Raw genomic sequence first — 19,412 nt, 5'->3', positions numbered from 1 at the left:
ATTGTCAGAGTAGAGGACCTTGTGCATTTCAGGTAAAACATCAAACCAAAGTTTATATCCCAGGACAAATTAGCTATCAACAGCAAGCAAGGTAGCTAAATTGCCATGAATGTTTAATACTTTTCAACCTGTCCCCAAATGAATATAGTTGGTTCATTTTGATATTTCAACCTGTGTTTCCTGATCGCGTCTGGTGTGGATGGACAAAATCAGCACGCTCGCAACTGGTCTAGTCAGCATGTAAGAGACTTCCTACTGCTCCTCTCTCCCCTCCACTCAGGTGTCTAAATGTAACCTGCAAACGTTTCTGTGATATATAATACAAAACTTGTCATTCTTCTGGTTTAGGTCAACTGTGTTATTGTTTCATTTAAGATATTGTTAGGGAGTCAGTAGGTAGTCCTGACTGGGGCTTGAACCCATCACCTTTACTGTTACGTCAAGGGATGTGAATCTGTTGACGAGGTGCCTAGGTGTTGGATCAAGGTCGCTGCAACATACAATATAGTACACTCACTCCTGTGCCTTTGCTACCCTTTCACACACCCAGACACAACCCCACACACCCACTCACTTGTCATCCCCTCTTGGTGTAAACATCTGGCACATCCATAAACAGTCACACACGCACACCTCTCCTTTCACACACTCACATTCTTCCTCCTGTCTCCTGTACCCAGGTGTAAGTGTAACCTACATGCATCGCTGTGCCTGCTGCAGGAGGGAGACCTCCAGTGTCAGTGTGAACACAACACCACGGGACAGGACTGTCAGCGCTGCAAGAAGGGCTTCAAAGCCAAGTCCTGGAAGGCTGGCTCATACCTGCCCACACCCAACGGATCCCCCAACACCTGTATGTGCCCCAGTTCTATCCCATGTTCCCTTTGAACAGGTCCCTCTTATACAGCTCACTCATACAGAAAGTTAATTCCAGAATATTCTATTCTAATATGTCTACTTACTATAGGTACGCTGAACAGAAAGAAAACTGTGGTAACAATACATGTTTGTGACTTACTGTAGTTTTGTCAAGTATAGTCGCCCACAATGGTTTGTCTTATGCACTGTTGTTGATCTGTAACAGTGTAACAACTATGTATCTACTATGTAATTACTAAAACTGTGGGTTGGTAATCAATTGATTTTAAGGGATGAATTATTCTGAAACACAAATTGTATATATAATATGTCACATATATGCCATTTAGCAGACACCTTTTACTGGACTTGTTACACTATGTTGGATCCTTTATGCATAAAAGGTTCAGTTCTTGTGTTATTTTGGATAATAAATATTGATTTGAAACATGTATGAAGGATGCATGTGGAATCCCCAGACGTCTCTGTCCAATGTCCTGAATGAAAGAGAGATGAGTTACGTAAAAAAAGAGAGAAGGACAGAGGGAAGAAAAGAGAGACCGAGGGGAAGAGATAGAGAGAGAAATCCAGATGCAGAGTTCTTTCCCCTTTACCTAAGAGCAGAGAACAAAGCTGTGTAAAGTGTGTGTGTGGGGGGGGGGGGGGGGGGCTAGCGATCATAAAAGAATCATCTAGGCCAGCTACTCCCGTCCTGCCACGAACTGCATATAGATCAGTGTTCCGCTGTCCTGGTCCCACGGAATGTGCCCGTCCAGCACCGACACAACGGATTTAACTGATTAATGGACACATTATCAACGGTAGTTAATTGGTTGAATCAGGTGTGTTTGGTACTGGGTTGGAGCAAAAGCCTGCACCCACTCAGGTCAGGCCAGATTTGAAGAACGCTGATTTACTTGCTCTTTCTACAGAGTATGATAAATGAGGGAGGGAAGACTGTCAAATGAATGCATAAATAAACAGATACTTATCCTCTTTCTTTTGTTCCCCCCCCCCTCTCTCTCTCTCCCTCCTTTTCAGGTGCAGTCGCTGGTGCCCCCATGGGCGGTGGTTCTAGTAAGTTAAAACAAGCCAAGCAGAGGATGCTGCATCCACTTTCTCTCTCACCCCCACTCTCTCTTTTATGTATCCCTTTATCCCTCCATCTAACGCATCGTTCCATCTCTCTGTTCTTCATCCAGCTCCCTCTGTTCTTCTTTGTTGGTTGCAGCGCTGGTCTTGTCTTCTGTATTATTGATAGGCCTCCCTGTACTGTTGGCACCGTTATGTCCTTTTCATCCCAGCTACGCTAGCTTTCACTGGAGGAATCTTTCCACAGTTCTTTCTTACTTATGTTGGACTGAAGTCACACTGGTGGAGAAGCATGGAAGAGAAAGAGATAATGAAAGAGAAAGGGGGGGGTGGGGAACGAGTGTGTGGGTGGTAAAGCAGAGGCAGGGGAAAAGGATGAGAGAGAGAGAGAGAGAGAGAGAGAGAGAGAGAGAGAGGGAGAGACAGACAGACAGACAGACAGACAGAGACAGACAGAGAGCAAGAGAGAGAGAGTGAGAGAGAGCAGGGGAGTGTGTGTGTGTGAGAGAGAGAGGGAGGGAGGTGAATGTTTAAGTGTGCTGTAATGCGGTGTGATTCCGGGAGAGGAACTCCTAGAGGAATGAATAAAAGGGAATTTGATTAGGGATTCTCTCTGTGGAGACACTCTCTGCTCCGAGCGTTTAGATGGAAACCATGGGCAAAGTGGCAACATCAGACCTGACAGACAGCACTGGTCTTTCATTAGTTAGTCTACAGGCTGACTGGGCCGCCGTTACTTTTTGTGACAAGGAACTCATTTTTCACAAAATATTGCATGTTACAACCGGCACCCTATAGGACTGGATGGGGGACAGTGGTTAAAACAGACTTGTAAAACTCGCAGATCTATATTCGATTTGTTTTAAAACTATTTATTGATTTAAATATATGACACATGCTTTTAGACTAGTCTTAGTGCTTCCAATGTTGTTTCGGTTGAAACAGGGTGGGAGGGGGATGTTTTGATTGGAGAGGGGGGGTGTTTTGGGTGGAGAGGGGGGTGTTTTGGGTGGAGAGGGGGGTGTTTTGGGTGGAGAGGGGGATGTTTTGGGTGGAGAGGGGGATGTTTTGGGCGGGGGGGATGTGTTGGGTGGAGGGGGATGTTTTGGGTGGAGAGGGGGATGTTTTGGGCGGAGAGGGGGATGTTTTGGGCGAGAGGGGTTGTTTTGGGCGAGAGGGGGATGTTTTGGTTGGAGAGGGGGATGTTTTGGTTGGAGAGGGGGATGTTTTGGTTGGAGAGGGGGATGTTTTGGTTGGAGATGGGGATGTTTTGGTTGGAGAGGGGGATGTTTGTTAGTCAACTTGGAATCTTCTTTCTCACAGAACTTTCAGAACATTTGCCTTTGACCACCTTCAACCACCACTACTACCTCCATAACTGAAAGTCAAAGTGAACCTGAAACTACAGCCATAACCCCCACTACCACACCAGAACTAGATCCGTTCACAACCGCTACTCAGGAAGCCTCTGCTAGTATTCATGGTCGAGGGCACCTAGAGAAGGTAGAGGTAGTGATAGGTCCAAAATTATAGATAGTAGTTATAGGTAGGGTGTGTGTGTTTATTTCAGACGTACATTATCTCTTGTGCGTTATCATTGTCAAGCCATCATCTTGGTTGACATTAATGCAATATGTGGCTACTGGCTAGTCCCTCTAGTTCATTCGTAGGAGAGAGTGGGTGTTGAGCTGCTACAGTATGGACTGTCTGACTGGATTCTTTTTGACTGACTGGGTTTGAGGAGCCCATATCCGACAGGACCAAACACACACTGTCAAGACCATGAATATAAAGTGGTCCTCAGAACCGGGTCTTGTTCCGACTGACGACGGTCCCAGGCTAAATTTAAACCTGGCATCGAGGGAGCTGGTGCGCCGCTCGTGTTCCTCCAGAAAAGCACTTAGGACGTGGGAAGCAGGGAGGGAGAGGCCCAAGAAAGAGGGAATGCCAGGAACGTCGTCTGTGATGTCGTCAGAATTTTCTTTGAGGAAATCCATTAAGTGGTGTCGTTGAACAGCGCAGCACTTTTTGGACTTTTTAGGCCGACGTCAGGAGCTCCGATAAAGTCACTGATAAGCTGTGATTGAGGAGCAGCTGACTGAAGCACAGTCTAAATCCCTTTAGGGACTTTTCAAAGACCACAGTGTGAGGATCAAGGTTAGGTAGTGACACAAACTTGAATTGTCACATTTGACCAATTATTGCATACTATTTCCTACAAAGACAATTAAAGACATTTTGTTATCAGACATATTGCTCATTTTATATACCACAGTAAGTGGGTCTACTGTATTTTATTTTCAGTGTGTTTTATTTTCAGCTAGGCAACCACTGAGACAGCTATACTGTTCTTAGAGAAGACCACAGTCTAACAAACTACCAGGTTTGGGGTTCATTCCATTTCAATTCGAGTCTATTCAGAAAGTAAACAAAATACCAATTCCAATTCAACATTTTGAATTGAGCAGCTAACCGATCGCTGCAGCTGTACATAGTCCATCGGTAAATAGCCCACCCAATTTACCTACCTCATCCCCATACTGTTTTTATTTATTTACTTTTCTGCTCTTTTGCACACCAGTATCTCTACCTGCACATGACCATCTGATCATTTATCACTCCAGTGTTAATCTGCAAAATTGTAATTATTCGCCTACCTCCTCATGCCTTTTGCACACAATGTATATAGACTCCTTTTTTTTCTACTGTGTTATTGACTTGTTTATTGTTTACTCCATGTGTAACTCTGTGTTGTCTGTTCACACTGCTATGCTTTATCTTGGCCAGGTCACAGTTGTAAATGAGAACTTGTTCTCAAATAGCCTACCTGCTTAAATCATTGAAAAGCACTGAAGAGAATTGGAGTTGGAATTTAAATGTCAGTACACTTCCTGCTATTGACCAGAATTGAATGGAGCTGACCCCAAACCTTCCAAACTACACTCTTAGAAGAAGAAAAGAGTTCCAAAAGGGTCCTTTGGCTGTCCCCATAGGAGCACCTTTTTGGTTCCAGGTAGAAGGTTATACCTGAAACGTAAAGGGTTGAAAGGATTATCCTATGGGGACAGCAGAATAACCCTTTTAGATACTAAGAGTGTACAGCATACCACACCATATCAGTAGCTTTCTCTAAGCTTGATACTCTGATACACTTGTCAATGGGCTTCAGATCTGTAATACTTAGAGCTACCACTAAGATGTGATGCTATCTTGCTTTATCTTTTATCTGGTGGTTAGAATAGTTTATCTGGTTAGGGCCTGACCCTGATGTTTGGAGCGTCTCATTACCAGTCTCTCTGTATGTGTGTGTGTGTGTGTGTGTGTGGATGGCATATGGCTTGGCACAGTGAAACTCATAAATCATCCTCATCCTCCCCTCTTCCTCCCGAGGAACAGAGGTCTGAGGTCTTACTCTGATGGTGGAACACACACACACACACACACACACACACACACACACACACACACACACACACACACACACACACACACACACACACACACACACACACCTTCCCACCTCCCATCACCTTCCTACAGGTACAATACATGCTGTGTCTGACCAGGAGTCTACCCCTCTAGACCTAAGAATAGAACACCCTATAATTCCCAGTCCAGTCATAACAAATGACTGTACCAAGCCCTGCAAACCCTCCACTCTCAAGTCCCCATTGACGATGTCTCAAGAGTCAGCACTATGACCTGTCTGTGTTTAGATTGGGGGGGGTGTGCGTGCGCGTGTGTATGCGAGCGAGCGTGTGTGCAAGTGAGTGAGCATGAGTATGGTTTTCTCATTGAGTTTGTGTTGGTTTGTGCATGTATGCGTGTGTCTGTACACAGGTAACCATCCTTCTTCCCTACATACAGAACGCACATTCCATCCACACAAGTCTGTCTGCAGAGTGTATGTTGGGGAAGCATGTTATGCTGTATAATAGGGGAAAGAGAAGCTCCTCTCTGCTTCCCTTCACACAGCAGAGTCTATCCGATGAAACTGCCCAGTAACATGTGTATGGGGCCAGCCACTACACTACAGAAACAACTCCCGTAGTCTCCTGGGCCTCCCACCCAGAGACAGTCAGCCAGTCAGTCAGTTCCTCCCCCAGCTAGTCAGTCAGTCCCTCCTCCAGCCAATCAGGCAGTCTCACTTCCAGCCAGGCAGCTAGTCCCTCTCCCAGCCAGTCAACCAGTCCCTCCCCTTGCCAGTCAGCTGGTAAGCCAGTCAGTCCCTCCACCAGTCAGTCAGCCATCCAGTCAGTCAGTCCCTCTCCCAGCCAGTCAGCGAGTCCCTCCTCCAACCAGCCAGTCAGTCAGTTCCTCCCCCAGCTAGTCAGTCAGTCCCTCCTCCAGCCAATCAGTCAGTCTCACTTCCAGCCAGGCAGCTAGTCCCTCTCCCAGCCAGTCAACCAGTCCCTCCCCTTGCCAGTCAGCTGGTAAGCCAGTCAGTCAGTCCCTCCCCCAGTCAGTCAGCCAGCCAGTCAGTCAGTCCCTCTCCCAGCCAGTCAGCGAGTCCCTCCTCCAGCCAGTCAGTCAGTCTCACTCCCAGCCAGCCAGGCAGCCAGTCAGTCAGTCCCTCCCCCAGCCGGTCAGCCAGTCAGCTGGTCAGTCCCTTCTATTGAGCAGGCTCAGATGGATAGGGGACAAGCAGTCTAGGGCTAGCCAGGCTGATCTACTTTGGCCAGATGGGTGTGGGGGAGGGAAGATTAGGGCTGACCAGAGAGACCTAACCCTTGACCCCCCTTGACCCCTCCCCTTCCTAAAGCTGCCTTTGCAGGTCAGGTTTTGGCAGGTCAAGAGGATTCCCTCTATGCTAAGTAAGAAAACACAGACTCTGACTCTTTAAACCTTACACTCACACCACAGGTGGCTGGTGTTACCTTAATTGGGGAGGATGGGCTCATAGTAATGCCTGGAAAAGAATTCATGGAATGGTGTCAAACACAAGGTTTCCATGGGTTTGATAATATTCCAGTCACCCCATTATGAGCTGTCCTCTCCGCACCAGACTCCTGTGTCACACACGCACAAACACTTCTTGACCTTTTTTTTTTTACTCACGTCTACATGCCATACACACTCACGCATACACATGTGTGAGTGCACACACACAGCCCCTATCATGTACAAACAGACTCCATGTACAAACAGACTCCATGTACAAACAGACTCCATCTTGTACAAACAGACTCCTCCATCATGTACAAACAGACTCCATCATGTACAAACAGACTCCTCCATCATGTACAAACAGACTCCTCCATCATGTACAAACAGACTCCATCATCATGTACAAACAGACTCCATCATCATGTACAAACAGACTCCTCCATCATGTACAAACAGACTCCTCCATCATGTACAAACAGACTCCTCCATCATGTACAAACAGACTCCTCCATCATGTACAAACAGACTCCTCCATCATGTACAAACAGACTCCTCCAACATGTACAGACAGACTCCTCCATCATGTACAGACAGACTCCTCCATCATGTACAAACAGACTCCTCCATCATGTACAAACAGACTCCTCCATCATGTACAAACAGACTCCTCCATCATGTACAAACAGACTCCTCCATCATGTACAAACAGACTCCATCATCATGTACAAACAGACTCCTCCATCATGTACAAACAGACTCCATCATCATGTACAAACAGACTCCTCCATCATGTACAAACAGACTCCTCCATCATGTACAAACAGACTCCATCATCATGTACAAACAGACTCCACCATCATGTACAAACAGACTCCATCTTGTACAAACAGACTCAATCTTGTACAAACAGACTCAATCTTGTACAAACAGACTCCATCTTGTACAAAGACTCCATCATGTACAAACAGACTCCATCATCATGTACAAACAGACTCCTCCATCATGTACAGACAGACTCCTCCATCATGTACAGACAGACTCCTCCATCATGTACAAACAGACTCCTCCATCATGTACAAACAGACTCCTCCATCATGTACAAACAGACTCCTCCATCATGTACAAACAGACTCCTCCATCATGTACAAACAGACTCCTCCATCATGTACAAACAGACTCCTCCATCATGTACAAACAGACTCCTCCATCATGTACAAACAGACTCCATCATGTACAAACAGACTCCATCATGTACAAACAGACTCCATCATGTACAAACAGACTCCATCATGTACAAACAGACTCCATCATGTACAAACAGACTCCATCATGTACAAACAGACTCCATCATGTACAAACAGACTCCATCATGTACAAACAGACTCCATCTTGTACAAACAGACTCCATCTTGTACAAACAGACTCCATCTTGTACAAACAGACTCCATCATGTACAAACAGACTCCATCATGTACAAACAGACTCCATCATGTACAAACAGACTCCATCATGTACAAACAGACTCCATCATGTACAAACAGACTCCATCTTGTACAAACAGACTCCATCTTGTACAAACAGACTCCATCATGTACAAACAGACTCCATCTTGTACAAACAGACTCCATCTTGTACAAACAGACTACATCTTGTACAAACAGACTCCATCTTGTACAAACAGACTCCATCATGTACAAACAGACTCCATCATGTACAAACAGACTCCATCTTGTACAAACAGACTCCATCTTGTACAAACAGACTCCATCTTGTACAAACAGACTCCATCATGTACAAACAGACTCCATCATCATGTACAAACAGACTCCATCATCATGTACAAACAGACTCCTCCATCATGTACAAACAGACTCCATCATCATGTACAAACAGACTCCTCCATCATGTACAAACAGACTCCTCCATCATGTACAAACAGACTCCATCATCATGTACAAACAGACTCCACCATCATGTACAAACAGACTCCATCTTGTACAAACAGACTCAATCTTGTACAAACAGACTCAATCTTGTACAAACAGACTCCATCTTGTACAAAGACTCCATCATGTACAAACAGACTCCATCATCATGTACAAACAGACTCCTCCATCATGTACAGACAGACTCCTCCATCATGTACAGACAGACTCCTCCATCATGTACAAACAGACTCCTCCATCATGTACAAACAGACTCCTCCATCATGTACAAACAGACTCCTCCATCATGTACAAACAGACTCCTCCATCATGTACAAACAGACTCCTCCATCATGTACAAACAGACTCCTCCATCATGTACAAACAGACTCCATCATGTACAAACAGACTCCATCATGTACAAACAGACTCCATCATGTACAAACAGACTCCATCATGTACAAACAGACTCCATCATGTACAAACAGACTCCATCATGTACAAACAGACTCCATCATGTACAAACAGACTCCATCATGTACAAACAGACTCCATCTTGTACAAACAGACTACATCTTGTACAAACAGACTCCATCTTGTACAAACAGACTCCATCATGTACAAACAGACTCCATCATGTACAAACAGACTCCATCTTGTACAAACAGACTCCATCTTGTACAAACAGACTCCATCATGTACAAACAGACTCCATCATGTACAAACAGACTCCATCATGTACAAACAGACTCCATCATGTACAAACAGACTCCATGTACAAAGACTCCATCATGTACAAAGACTCCATCTTGTACAAACAGACTCCTCCATCTTGTACAAACAGACTCCTCCATCTTGTACAAACAGACTCCTCCATCTTGTACAAACAGACTCCTCCATCTTGTACAAACAGACTCCTCCATCTTGTACAAACAGACTCCTCCATCTTGTACAGACTCCTCCATCTTGTACAACAGACTCCTCCATCTTGTACAAACAGACTCCTCCATCTTGTACAAACAGACTCCATCTTGTACAAACAGACTCCATCTTGTACAAACAGACTCCATCATGTACAAACAGACTCCATCATGTACAAACAGACTCCATCATGTACAAACAGACTCCATCTTGTACAAACAGACTCCATCTTGTACAAACAGACTCCATCTTGTACAAACAGACTCCATCTTGTACAAACAGACTCCATCATGTACAAACAGACTCCATCATGTACAAACAGACTCCATCATGTACAAACAGACTCCATCATGTACAAACAGACTCCATCATGTACAAACAGACTCCATCATGTACAAACAGACTCCATCATGTACAAACAGACTCCATCTTGTACAAACAGACTCCATCATGTACAAACAGACTCCATCATGTACAAACAGACTCCATCATGTACAAACAGACTCCATCTTGTACAAACAGACCCAGATTTAGAGAATGGCAAGTAGAATTCAACATAAACATGAGCATGTATTAAAACCCAGCCAAATCACATGGTAATAAAGTAGTCCGTAGGAGGTCAAACGTTCAAGTAACCATCCTGTCACTCATCTGGGTGTCATTAGGTGTTCTGGGAACAGTCTCTCAATCCCTCCCTGAATCACAATATCATCATTAGTGTTGTGCAAATGGCTGTCTAGAGCCACGGTAACAAATGACAGGGACACCCAGACTGACAGGTGGCATTACGTGTTGTTGTGATAATTTATCTTGCCTACATTAACCCAAACAAGTGACAAATTGTCTCATTATTCACAAATGTGTTTATGTGACAGGAAAGACAGAAAGTATAGAGGACGTGATGGGTAAGAGTGTGTGTTTTTGTACGTATGCATATATGTAAGTGTGCTCGCGCATAAGTGTGTCATGTGACTACATAATAGTCAATTCATCTGTGCTGTCACGAACCGGCTCGTAGCCCGTAAACAAAAAGGGAGACAACACAGAGATCAAGGAATAACAAAAATATATTTATTAACCAAAGTAAACTATATACAATTAACAATGATGTGTGTAGTAAGCAGTGTGAGTGGTTGTGTGCAGAGATGGTGGTAATGAGGGGTGTTGAGGTGCCAAAATAAACACGCAACAAAATGTCACAAACAAAAATACAGGTTTGTCTGCATGGAGAGAGTCTCCTCAATGAATGAGGGAAAGATGTATTTATCCCTGGGACACACCCGAGCCTCCCTCCCGGCTCCACCTACCGCCATACTATTAAGGAAAACAGGAGCCAATAGAAAGAATTTGGCAGACAGAGGGGGAGGGTCATCCCAGTGCAGACAGACAGGACAGTCAGTTCATCAGTGCAGACAGACAGGCACGTGTCATCACCAGATTATGTAATTATCCAGATCACTGTTTTTATTCTCTCTGTCACAGTCAGGGTCAATTCCATTTAAATTCCAGTCAATTCAGGAAGTACACTGACATTCCAATTCATTTTAATGAATTAATACATCCCTCATTACCTTGAACATGCTCCCTCTCCTCAAGAGCCCCTCCTTCCGACCAAGGACCCAACCGACTCCCCCCATTACAGACCCCGAACCCCCCCCCCCCCCCCTTCACTGACACCCTATCCCCCCCCCATCACCTACACCTATAGAGCAGGAGGAACTTACAACATCCATCATCATTACCACAGAGGCAACGCCCCCTACAACATCCCCTCAGCCTATCACAGAGGAATCCACACCCCATCCACCAATCGCGGAGGAGCTCACGTCACCTGCCCTGACTGAGAGCCCTCCCCCCACTACAACCCCTTCCCCAACGGACCTGCCTGAGCCAATGGATGTAGAGAGAGAAGGTAAGCAAGACCCATAGAGTAGCAGTTTAGAATAGAGTAGATCTATAGCATTGAATCTAGATCTAGAAATCTTCCTGATTTATTTGAAAGATTCCTGTGGTGTGGCTTCATAGAAAGCACATCTATTCCCTGGCACAAAAAGGGCTATTTAAAAAAAAAGAGGAAGTATGTTATATTGCACAATAATCACATCTGAAGTCAGAGCTGCTCATTCAATTTAGATAATGACACTGAAACCCAGTTAATGTGGGCTAGCGTAAGAGAGAGGGTGAGAGAGAGAGCGCGAGGAAGGCGAAAGAGGGTGGAGAGAGGGGCTAGAGAGAGGGAGAGAGCTAGCTAGAGTGAGAGAGCACATTGGCAGTCGTAATAAAGGCCCTGGTTCACAGTCGTAATAAAGGCCCTGGTTCACAGTCGTAATAAAGGCCCTGGTTCACAGTCGTAATAAAGGCCCTGGTTCACAGTCGTAATAAAGGCCCTGGTTCACAGTCGTAATAAAGGCCCTGGTTCACAGTCGTAATAAAGGCCCTGGTTCACAGTCGTAATAAAGGCCTTGGTTCACAGTCGTAATAAAGGCCTTGGTTCACAGTCGTAATAAAGGCCCTGGTTGACAGTCGTAATAAAGGCCCTGGTTCACAGTCGTAATAAAGGCCCTGGTTCACAGTCGTAATAAAGGCCCTGGTTCACAGTCGTAATAAAGGCCCTGGTTCACAGTCGTAATAAAGGCCCTGGTTCACAGTCGTAATAAAGGCCCTGGTTCACAGTCGTAATAAAGGCCCTGGTTCACAGTCGTAATAAAGGCCCTGGTTCACAGTCGTAATAAAGGCCCTGGTTTACAGTCGTAATAAAGGCCCTGGTTCACAGTCGTAATAAAGGCCCTGGTTCACAGTCGTAATAAAGGCCTTGGTTCACAGTCGTAATAAAGGCCTTGGTTCACAGTCGTAATAAAGGCCCTGGTTCACAGTCGTAATAAAGGCCCTGGTTCACAGTCGTAATAAAGGCCCTGGTTCACAGTCGTAATAAAGGCCCTGGTTCACAGTCGTAATAAAGGCCCTGGTTCACAGTCGTAATAAAGGCCTTGGTTCACAGTCGTAATAAAGGCCTTGGTTCACAGTCGTAATAAAGGTCTTGGTTCACAGTCGTAATAAAGGCCTTGGTTCACAGTCGTAATAAAGGCCCTGGTTCACGGTTCAGAGACACTGGGTCCCTGGGGAGTCACTGGGAGAGAGAGAGAGAAGTCCGAAACAAACCACATAGAGAATGGTTTAAAGCTCATAGAGAGGGCTTGGACTTGATCAGACTTGCTTTCAACAGACAAAGTCATGGGTCTACAGTCACAATTTGCTTAATATTCGACAATGAATCATTTCACTTTCTCCTTCACGTTAAACACTAGGTGGACTGTGCATAGACTTTGGGTACCTCCAACTCTACGGCATCCATATTAGGAAGTCATCAAATGTCACGACTTCCTGATATGCTGTATTACACTTGTATGATTTATGTCAAGGTGTTTTGGTGGCTGGAATGGCAGGCTGACAGGCACTGTGAACATGATTCTGTAGGGAGGCAGCCTGCTGTTTTAGTGTTGGGAGTCAGGAAGCTCTAGAGGGTGAAAAGTGTCAAACTGCTGCCAGTGACCAGAGCAGATGATTTGAAAGCTCCATCACTGTCCTGCTCTGCTAAGCCGTCCCCTGAACACACACACGTGCGCACATGCACAAACACGCACAAACACACTCCCACGTGCACAGTCGTAATACCCACACACACTCTTGCAGATCTAACCCCAGTTCCCTGTGCATGTCTGTGTGTGTGCTTGTGTCAGACAGTACGAGTTGAGCTGACGAGCTGATAGAGATTAATACCAGTAGGACGGTGAAACGCTCTTTCCCCCAAGGCAGCGTGGGTAACTGAGATTAAATGCATTTATGCTTTCTGTTGTGTAAGATCACCAGGTGTAACAGCAGTGTCCCTGAGAGCACCCCCACCTCATACAAAGAATGTGTTGGTGTGTAGCCCATACAGAGGATGTGTTGGTGTGTAGCCCATACAGAGGATGTGTTGGTGTGTAGCCCATACAGAGGATGTGTTGGTGTGTAGCCCATACAGAGGATGTGTTGGTGTGTAGCCCATACAGAGGATGTGTTGGTGTGTAGCCCATACAGAGGATGTGTTGGTGTGTAGCCCATACAGAGGATGTGTTGGTATGTAGCCCATACAGAGGATGTGTTGGTATGTAGCCCATACAGAGGATGTGTTGGTGTGTAGCCCATACAGAGGATGTGTTGGTGTGTAGCCCATACAGAGGATGTGTTGGTGTGTAGCCCATACAGAGGATGTGTTGGTGTGCAGCCCATACAGAGGATGTGTTGGTGTGCAGCCCATACAGAGGATGTGTTGGTATGCAGCCCATACAGAGGATGTGTTGGTGTGCGGCCCATACAGAGGATGTGTTGGTGTGTAGCCCATACAGAGGATGTGTTGGTGTGCGGCCCATACAGAGGATGTGTTGGTGTGCGGCCCATACAGAGGATGTGTTGGTGTGCGGCCCATACAGAGGATGTGTTGGTGTGCGGCCCATACAGAGGATGTGTTGGTGTGCGGCCCATACAGAGGATGTGTTGGTGTGTGGCCCATACAGAGGATGTGTTGGTGTGCGGCCCATACAGAGGATGTGTTGGTGTGCGGCCCATACAGAGGATGTGTTGGTGTGTAGCCCATACAGAGGATGTGTTGGTGTGTAGCCCATACAGAGGATGTGTTGGTGTGTAGCCCATACAGAGGATGTGTTGGTGTGCAGCCCATACAGAGGATGTGTTGGTGTGTAGCCCATACAGAGGATGTGTTGGTGTGCGGCCCATACAGAGGATGTGTTGGTGTGTACCCCATACAGAGGATGTGTTGGTGTGTGCGCGCATTGTGTGTACAGGCAAATGCAGCTTCCCTGTGTATGTGAGCGCATGTGTGTGGGGGTGTCAGCTATCTACTTATTCTGAAAATGGGTCAGGGGGGCGAGAGTCAGACATTAATGGTGGTGGGAGGGTCACGTTGATGAAACATGATGGCTGGGGGGGTTGGGAACTGCTGCCAGCGTTCCCTCCCTATGGGGCTCAGCAGCACAATCTGTACTGGGATCAGTCGGCGTGGAGGGGGCACTGGCTTGGGGGAATCCACAGGGACTGTGTTAGCTACACACTAGCTCACAGGGTAAGCTCCTTCGAGAGGAATAGAGGGCTCTTGTATGTCTCTGCCAAAGAAAAAAACATTGTATAGATCTTTACTATCTCTATGGTAGGCTGTCACACCACGCCCCTGTTGATAGAAAATACTTCTGGATCACTTGGATCCATGCAAAGAAACGGAAGGATTATGCAGAATAGATTTTATGGAACCCATACACCCAGTAGGGGGAGTGCTGCAGAATCAATACCTTGTCATTGATTGGTCAATAGCCTGGTCATCTTAAATGTAGCCCGGTCATCTTAAATGTAGCCCGGTCATCTTAAATGTATAATTTAAAGGAGAAAGTTTCCCATGTGCAACTCTTTCCCCAACTTCCCTTGGCTGATTAGTAATTCCTTGTTTAGAGGTACTTGTTAGAGAGCTCTTTGCAACTTTCTGGCTGTTTGCAATAATGATCCATTTGCACATCCTCCTTTTGGAGGTTGCAATGCTTTTTGTTCAGCTGCTAATAGTGAAGAGGCAGGAGATGCAGGAGAGACTGAGATGCCCTTTGAAGAAGAGGGGGAGGAAGGAGAGGTGAAGGAGAAAGAGACTGAAAAAGGTATAACTTGTGTATTGTAGCCTCAGTAGAATGTGTAGTAGTTCTAGTATGTGGGTACTGTAGTTCTGTGGTACTTTGCATTGTGTAGAGAGACATGCATATCGGACTGTAAAAGACTACATCGCTCAATGTTCACAGTCACCTCCAAACCCGCTGAAGCAGAGGACAATGCGAAGAGCAAAACTCCATCTAAAAGAGGGAGTGGAGGAGAAAGAGGGCGTGGGGGAGAAAGAGGGAGTGGAGGAGAAAGAGGGAGTGGAGGAGAAAGAGGGAGTGGAGGAGAAAGAGGGAGTGGAGGAGAAAGAGGGCGTGGGGGAGAAAGAGGGAGTGGAGGAGAAAGAGGGAGTGGAGGAGAAAGAGGGAGTGGGGGAGAAAGAGGGAGTGGAGGAGAAAAAATAAATAAATAGATAAAAAGATTGGAAAAAGGTACACGCCTTATCGTTGTGCATTGAATTTAGAGTGTAATGGAACATTCACGTGTAGAAGTCTACTTGTTGCCATGATGTTGTGAACAGACAGATTAATACACATTACTCACCAACTTTCAGGTAAAGAAAAGAAAATCGATGATAGATGAGGTCTGTCAAGAGCCTGCTATTGTCATGGTTCATATTAGCATGCCATTAGTTAATTGAGCCGTGACTATGATGAAGCAGCCATATGATGTGCAGTACAAAGAAACTATGTCCCCTCTGTCCCACCCTTAAGGTAAAGAAAATACATTCTGAGAGTACTCATGTTTCACTGCTACTCGCACACAGCCTCCCCAAAACCTGAAGCAGAGGACTCTGGGAAAAGCGAGAAGCCCTCTAGGAAAGTGGAGCGGATGGAGGAAAAGAACGAGAAGACAGAGAAGGAGAGATATAAAGGTTATAGCTTTCTAGCTGTGTGAAGTCATTTGAGAAAGTGGGAAAAACAATATTCTCTTTCTAGCGTGACCTGTAGATTCTAGCTCATATGGGGCAAGGCGAAGTGAACAAATTGTGATGTGTCTGTTTTTTGGACCCTTTCTGACATTCACAGTTCCCCCCCAACCTGAGGAAGAGGGCCCTGGAGAGAGAGAGTGGCCCTCTGAGAGACTGAGAGAAAGGGAAGCAGTGGTGGAGAAAGAAAAGGAGATTGAGGCAGAAGGTATCTGTCATTGTGTAGGATTTCAATGGACTTCATTAGTTAGTAGTTTTAGAACTCATTGTGTTGCTATGAACTAGACTGGACTAGTACAATAGTAGGTACAATAGTATAATGGATGGATGAATAGATGAATGAATGAAGAGGACGAACGAAGGAACAAACAAAAACACTAATGAACAAACAAATGAATGATGTGACCTGTTAGTGCTCACAGTCTCTCCTACTCCTGAAGTAGAGGAGACGGGAAAACCTTCTGAGAAAGAAGGAGAGCAAGAGGGGAAAGAGGAGGACACAGAAAGCAACCCTGAAGGTATCTTCCCTAGATGAATTGTACATGTATGGAGCTAGTGTGTAGTGCTAGTGAATGTATGAGTTGGTATAGACCAGTGCATAGATGTGTATAGTTCAAAAGCAAATACAAGTTGGAGTACAGTAGATTCTCCTTCAGACATGACCAGTCAATGTGTAGAGCTGTTGATCAGTCGAAGCCTGTCGAAGTTGGAGCTACTGGGAACAGTCAGACAGCACTAATCAACCTGTAGAGCAATAGATTTCAGATCTCTCACTCTTCCTCTGTGGTGATCCAGAGGAAGTTCCCAAACCCCCTGAATGGGACATCTGGGGTCAGGAGACCTTAGAGCCCCCTGGGAGAGAGGAGAAGAAGAAAAAGTGGGAGGAGGAAGAGAGTGAAGAGGGAGAGTTTTCAAAAAAGAAAGGTAGAACTCAAGTACTGTACATTGGCTAGTGTGTAGTGTACATACCATGTAGGCTAGGATCCGGTAGACTCCACCTCTCCCAAGCCATATCCTTAATACTGTATAACTAGGTGATGACCAACCCATAAAGATTAAACTAGCTGGTTTAGAACTGCCCTCAAGCAAGATGTCTGACAAACTGTTCCATTGCAGGACATAACATCACCCTTTCTAGATGTATATCTGTATGGACCTACCTCTCCATACAATGCATTTGGAAAGGATTCAGACCCCTTCACTTTTTCCACATTTTGTTACGTTACAGCCTTATTCTATAATGGATTCAATTGTTTTTTCCCCTCATCAATCTAGCACAATACCCCCTAATTACAAAGAAAAAACAGATTTTTAACTCAGTACTTTTTTGAAGCACCTTGGGCTGTGATTACAGCCTCGGGTCTTCTTGGGTATGATGCTACAAGCTTGGCACACCTGTATTTGGGGAGTTTCTCCCGTTCTTCTCTGCAGATCCTCTCAAGGAGCGTCGCTGCACAGCTATTTTCAGGTCTCTCCAGAGATGTTCGATCGAGTTCAAGTCCGGGATCTGGCAGGGCCACTCAAGGATATTCAGAGACTTGTCCCGAAGCCACTCCTGCGTTGTCTTGGCTGTGTGTTTAGGGTCGCTGTCCTGTTGGAAGGTGAACCTTCATGTGCCTTTTACTGAGGAGTGGCCACTCTACCATAAAGGCCTGATTGGTGGATGGTTGTCCTTCTGGAAGGTTCTCCCATCTCCACAGAGAAACTCTGGAGCTTTGTCAGAGTGACCATTGGGTTCTTGGTCACCTCCCTGACCAAGGCCCTTCTCCCCCGATTGCTCTGTTTGGTCGGGCTGCCAGCTCTAGGAAGAGTCTTGGTGGTTCCAAACTTCTTCCATTTAGGAATGATGGAGGCCACTGTTCATGGTGACCTTCAATGCTGCAGACATTTTTTGTCACCTTTTCCCAGATCTATGCCTCGACACAATCCTGTCTCGGAGCTCTACGGTCAATTCCTTCGACCTCATGGCTTGGTTGTTTCTCTGACATGCACTGTCAACTGTGGGACCTTATATAGACGGGTGTGATCGTTTCCAAATCATGTCCAATCAATTGAATTTACCACAGGTGGACCCCAATCAAGATGTAGAAACATCTCAATGATGATGAACAGAAACAGGATGCACTTGGGCTCAATTTCGAGTCTCATAGCAAAGGGACTGGATACTTAAATATTTATGTAAATAAGGTACATCTGTTTTTTATTTTTAACAAAATTGCAAAAACCTTTTTTCGCTTTGTCATTATGGCTTATTGTGTGTAGATTGACTCAGGTTGGATCCAGGAAACCCATCTAAAACAAAGATTCGTTCATCTCCTAAAGGGATTCTCAAGCTCTTGATCTCAGGAGGAGAGCCTGAGGCCAGACAGTTGTATGGGATCATATACGATGATTTCAAAGGTAAGACACTCTGAACAAGAATAGCTAGCAGGGGAGTGACTGATGCTTACAGGAGTCAGTAGTAGAGTAGTATCGAAGAAAACAGTTTTTGGAAATGGTCTCTGTCTGAATGACCAGATTGGTGTCAAAAACTGTGGAAAGATTCCATCTTTGCATGTTTCAGTTCTTCCTTCTCTGACTGTGTCATTTCTTATCATCATGTTGGTATTGTTTGGCTCACAAGGTAAGCATCAAGATGTCCTAGTTACTGTCACTATCTTGTCATTGCTATCACTATTCACCGTTAAAACAGGTCAATTAGCTCCCTGTCCAACACCTCTCTTGTGTCAGATATCATTTCGTCCCCCAGATTTAACAACTGTCCAGGAATATAGGCCTACGAAACCTTCAAAATAACAGTATCTCCATTGTTACCATTTTCTTTTACAGCCTTCCATAAATCAAGTCCATCTTGACTTTGCATATATTTGTGGAACTATGTCCCGGTGCTCTCTCTCTCTCTCTCTCTCTGCCGTCTGTGGAACTATGTCCCGGTGCTCTCTCTCTCTCTGCCGTCTGTGGAACTATGTCCCGGTGCTCTCTCTCTCTCTCTCTCTCTCTCTCTCTGCCGTCTGTGGAACTATGTCCCGGTGCTCTCTCTCTCTCTGCCGTCTGTGAAACTATGTCCCGGTGCTCTCTCTCTCTCTCTCTCTGCCGTCTGTGGAACTATG

The 19,412-nt window shown here is 45.5% G+C and overlaps 1 protein-coding gene across 3 annotated transcripts in view; it reads left to right on the top strand.

Annotated features, from left to right (window-relative positions):
* ntng2b (netrin g2b) overlaps positions 1–19,412 on the top strand; it is a 130,825-nt gene that overhangs the window by 102,609 nt on the left and 8,804 nt on the right. For all 3 annotated transcript variants that reach the window (XM_031802704.1, XM_031802703.1, XM_031802705.1), the window contains 2 exons: positions 681–853; positions 1,900–1,935. In XM_031802704.1, the coding sequence (XP_031658564.1) occupies positions 681–853; positions 1,900–1,935 (209 nt within the window). The remainder of the gene's footprint in view (positions 1–680; positions 854–1,899; positions 1,936–19,412) is intronic.

Source organism: Oncorhynchus kisutch, linkage group LG23 (assembly GCF_002021735.2).
Source record: "Oncorhynchus kisutch isolate 150728-3 linkage group LG23, Okis_V2, whole genome shotgun sequence".
In the NCBI taxonomy this organism is placed as follows: Eukaryota; Metazoa; Chordata; class Actinopteri; order Salmoniformes; family Salmonidae; genus Oncorhynchus; species Oncorhynchus kisutch.
This window is presented reverse-complemented; position numbering and strand designations above follow the sequence as displayed.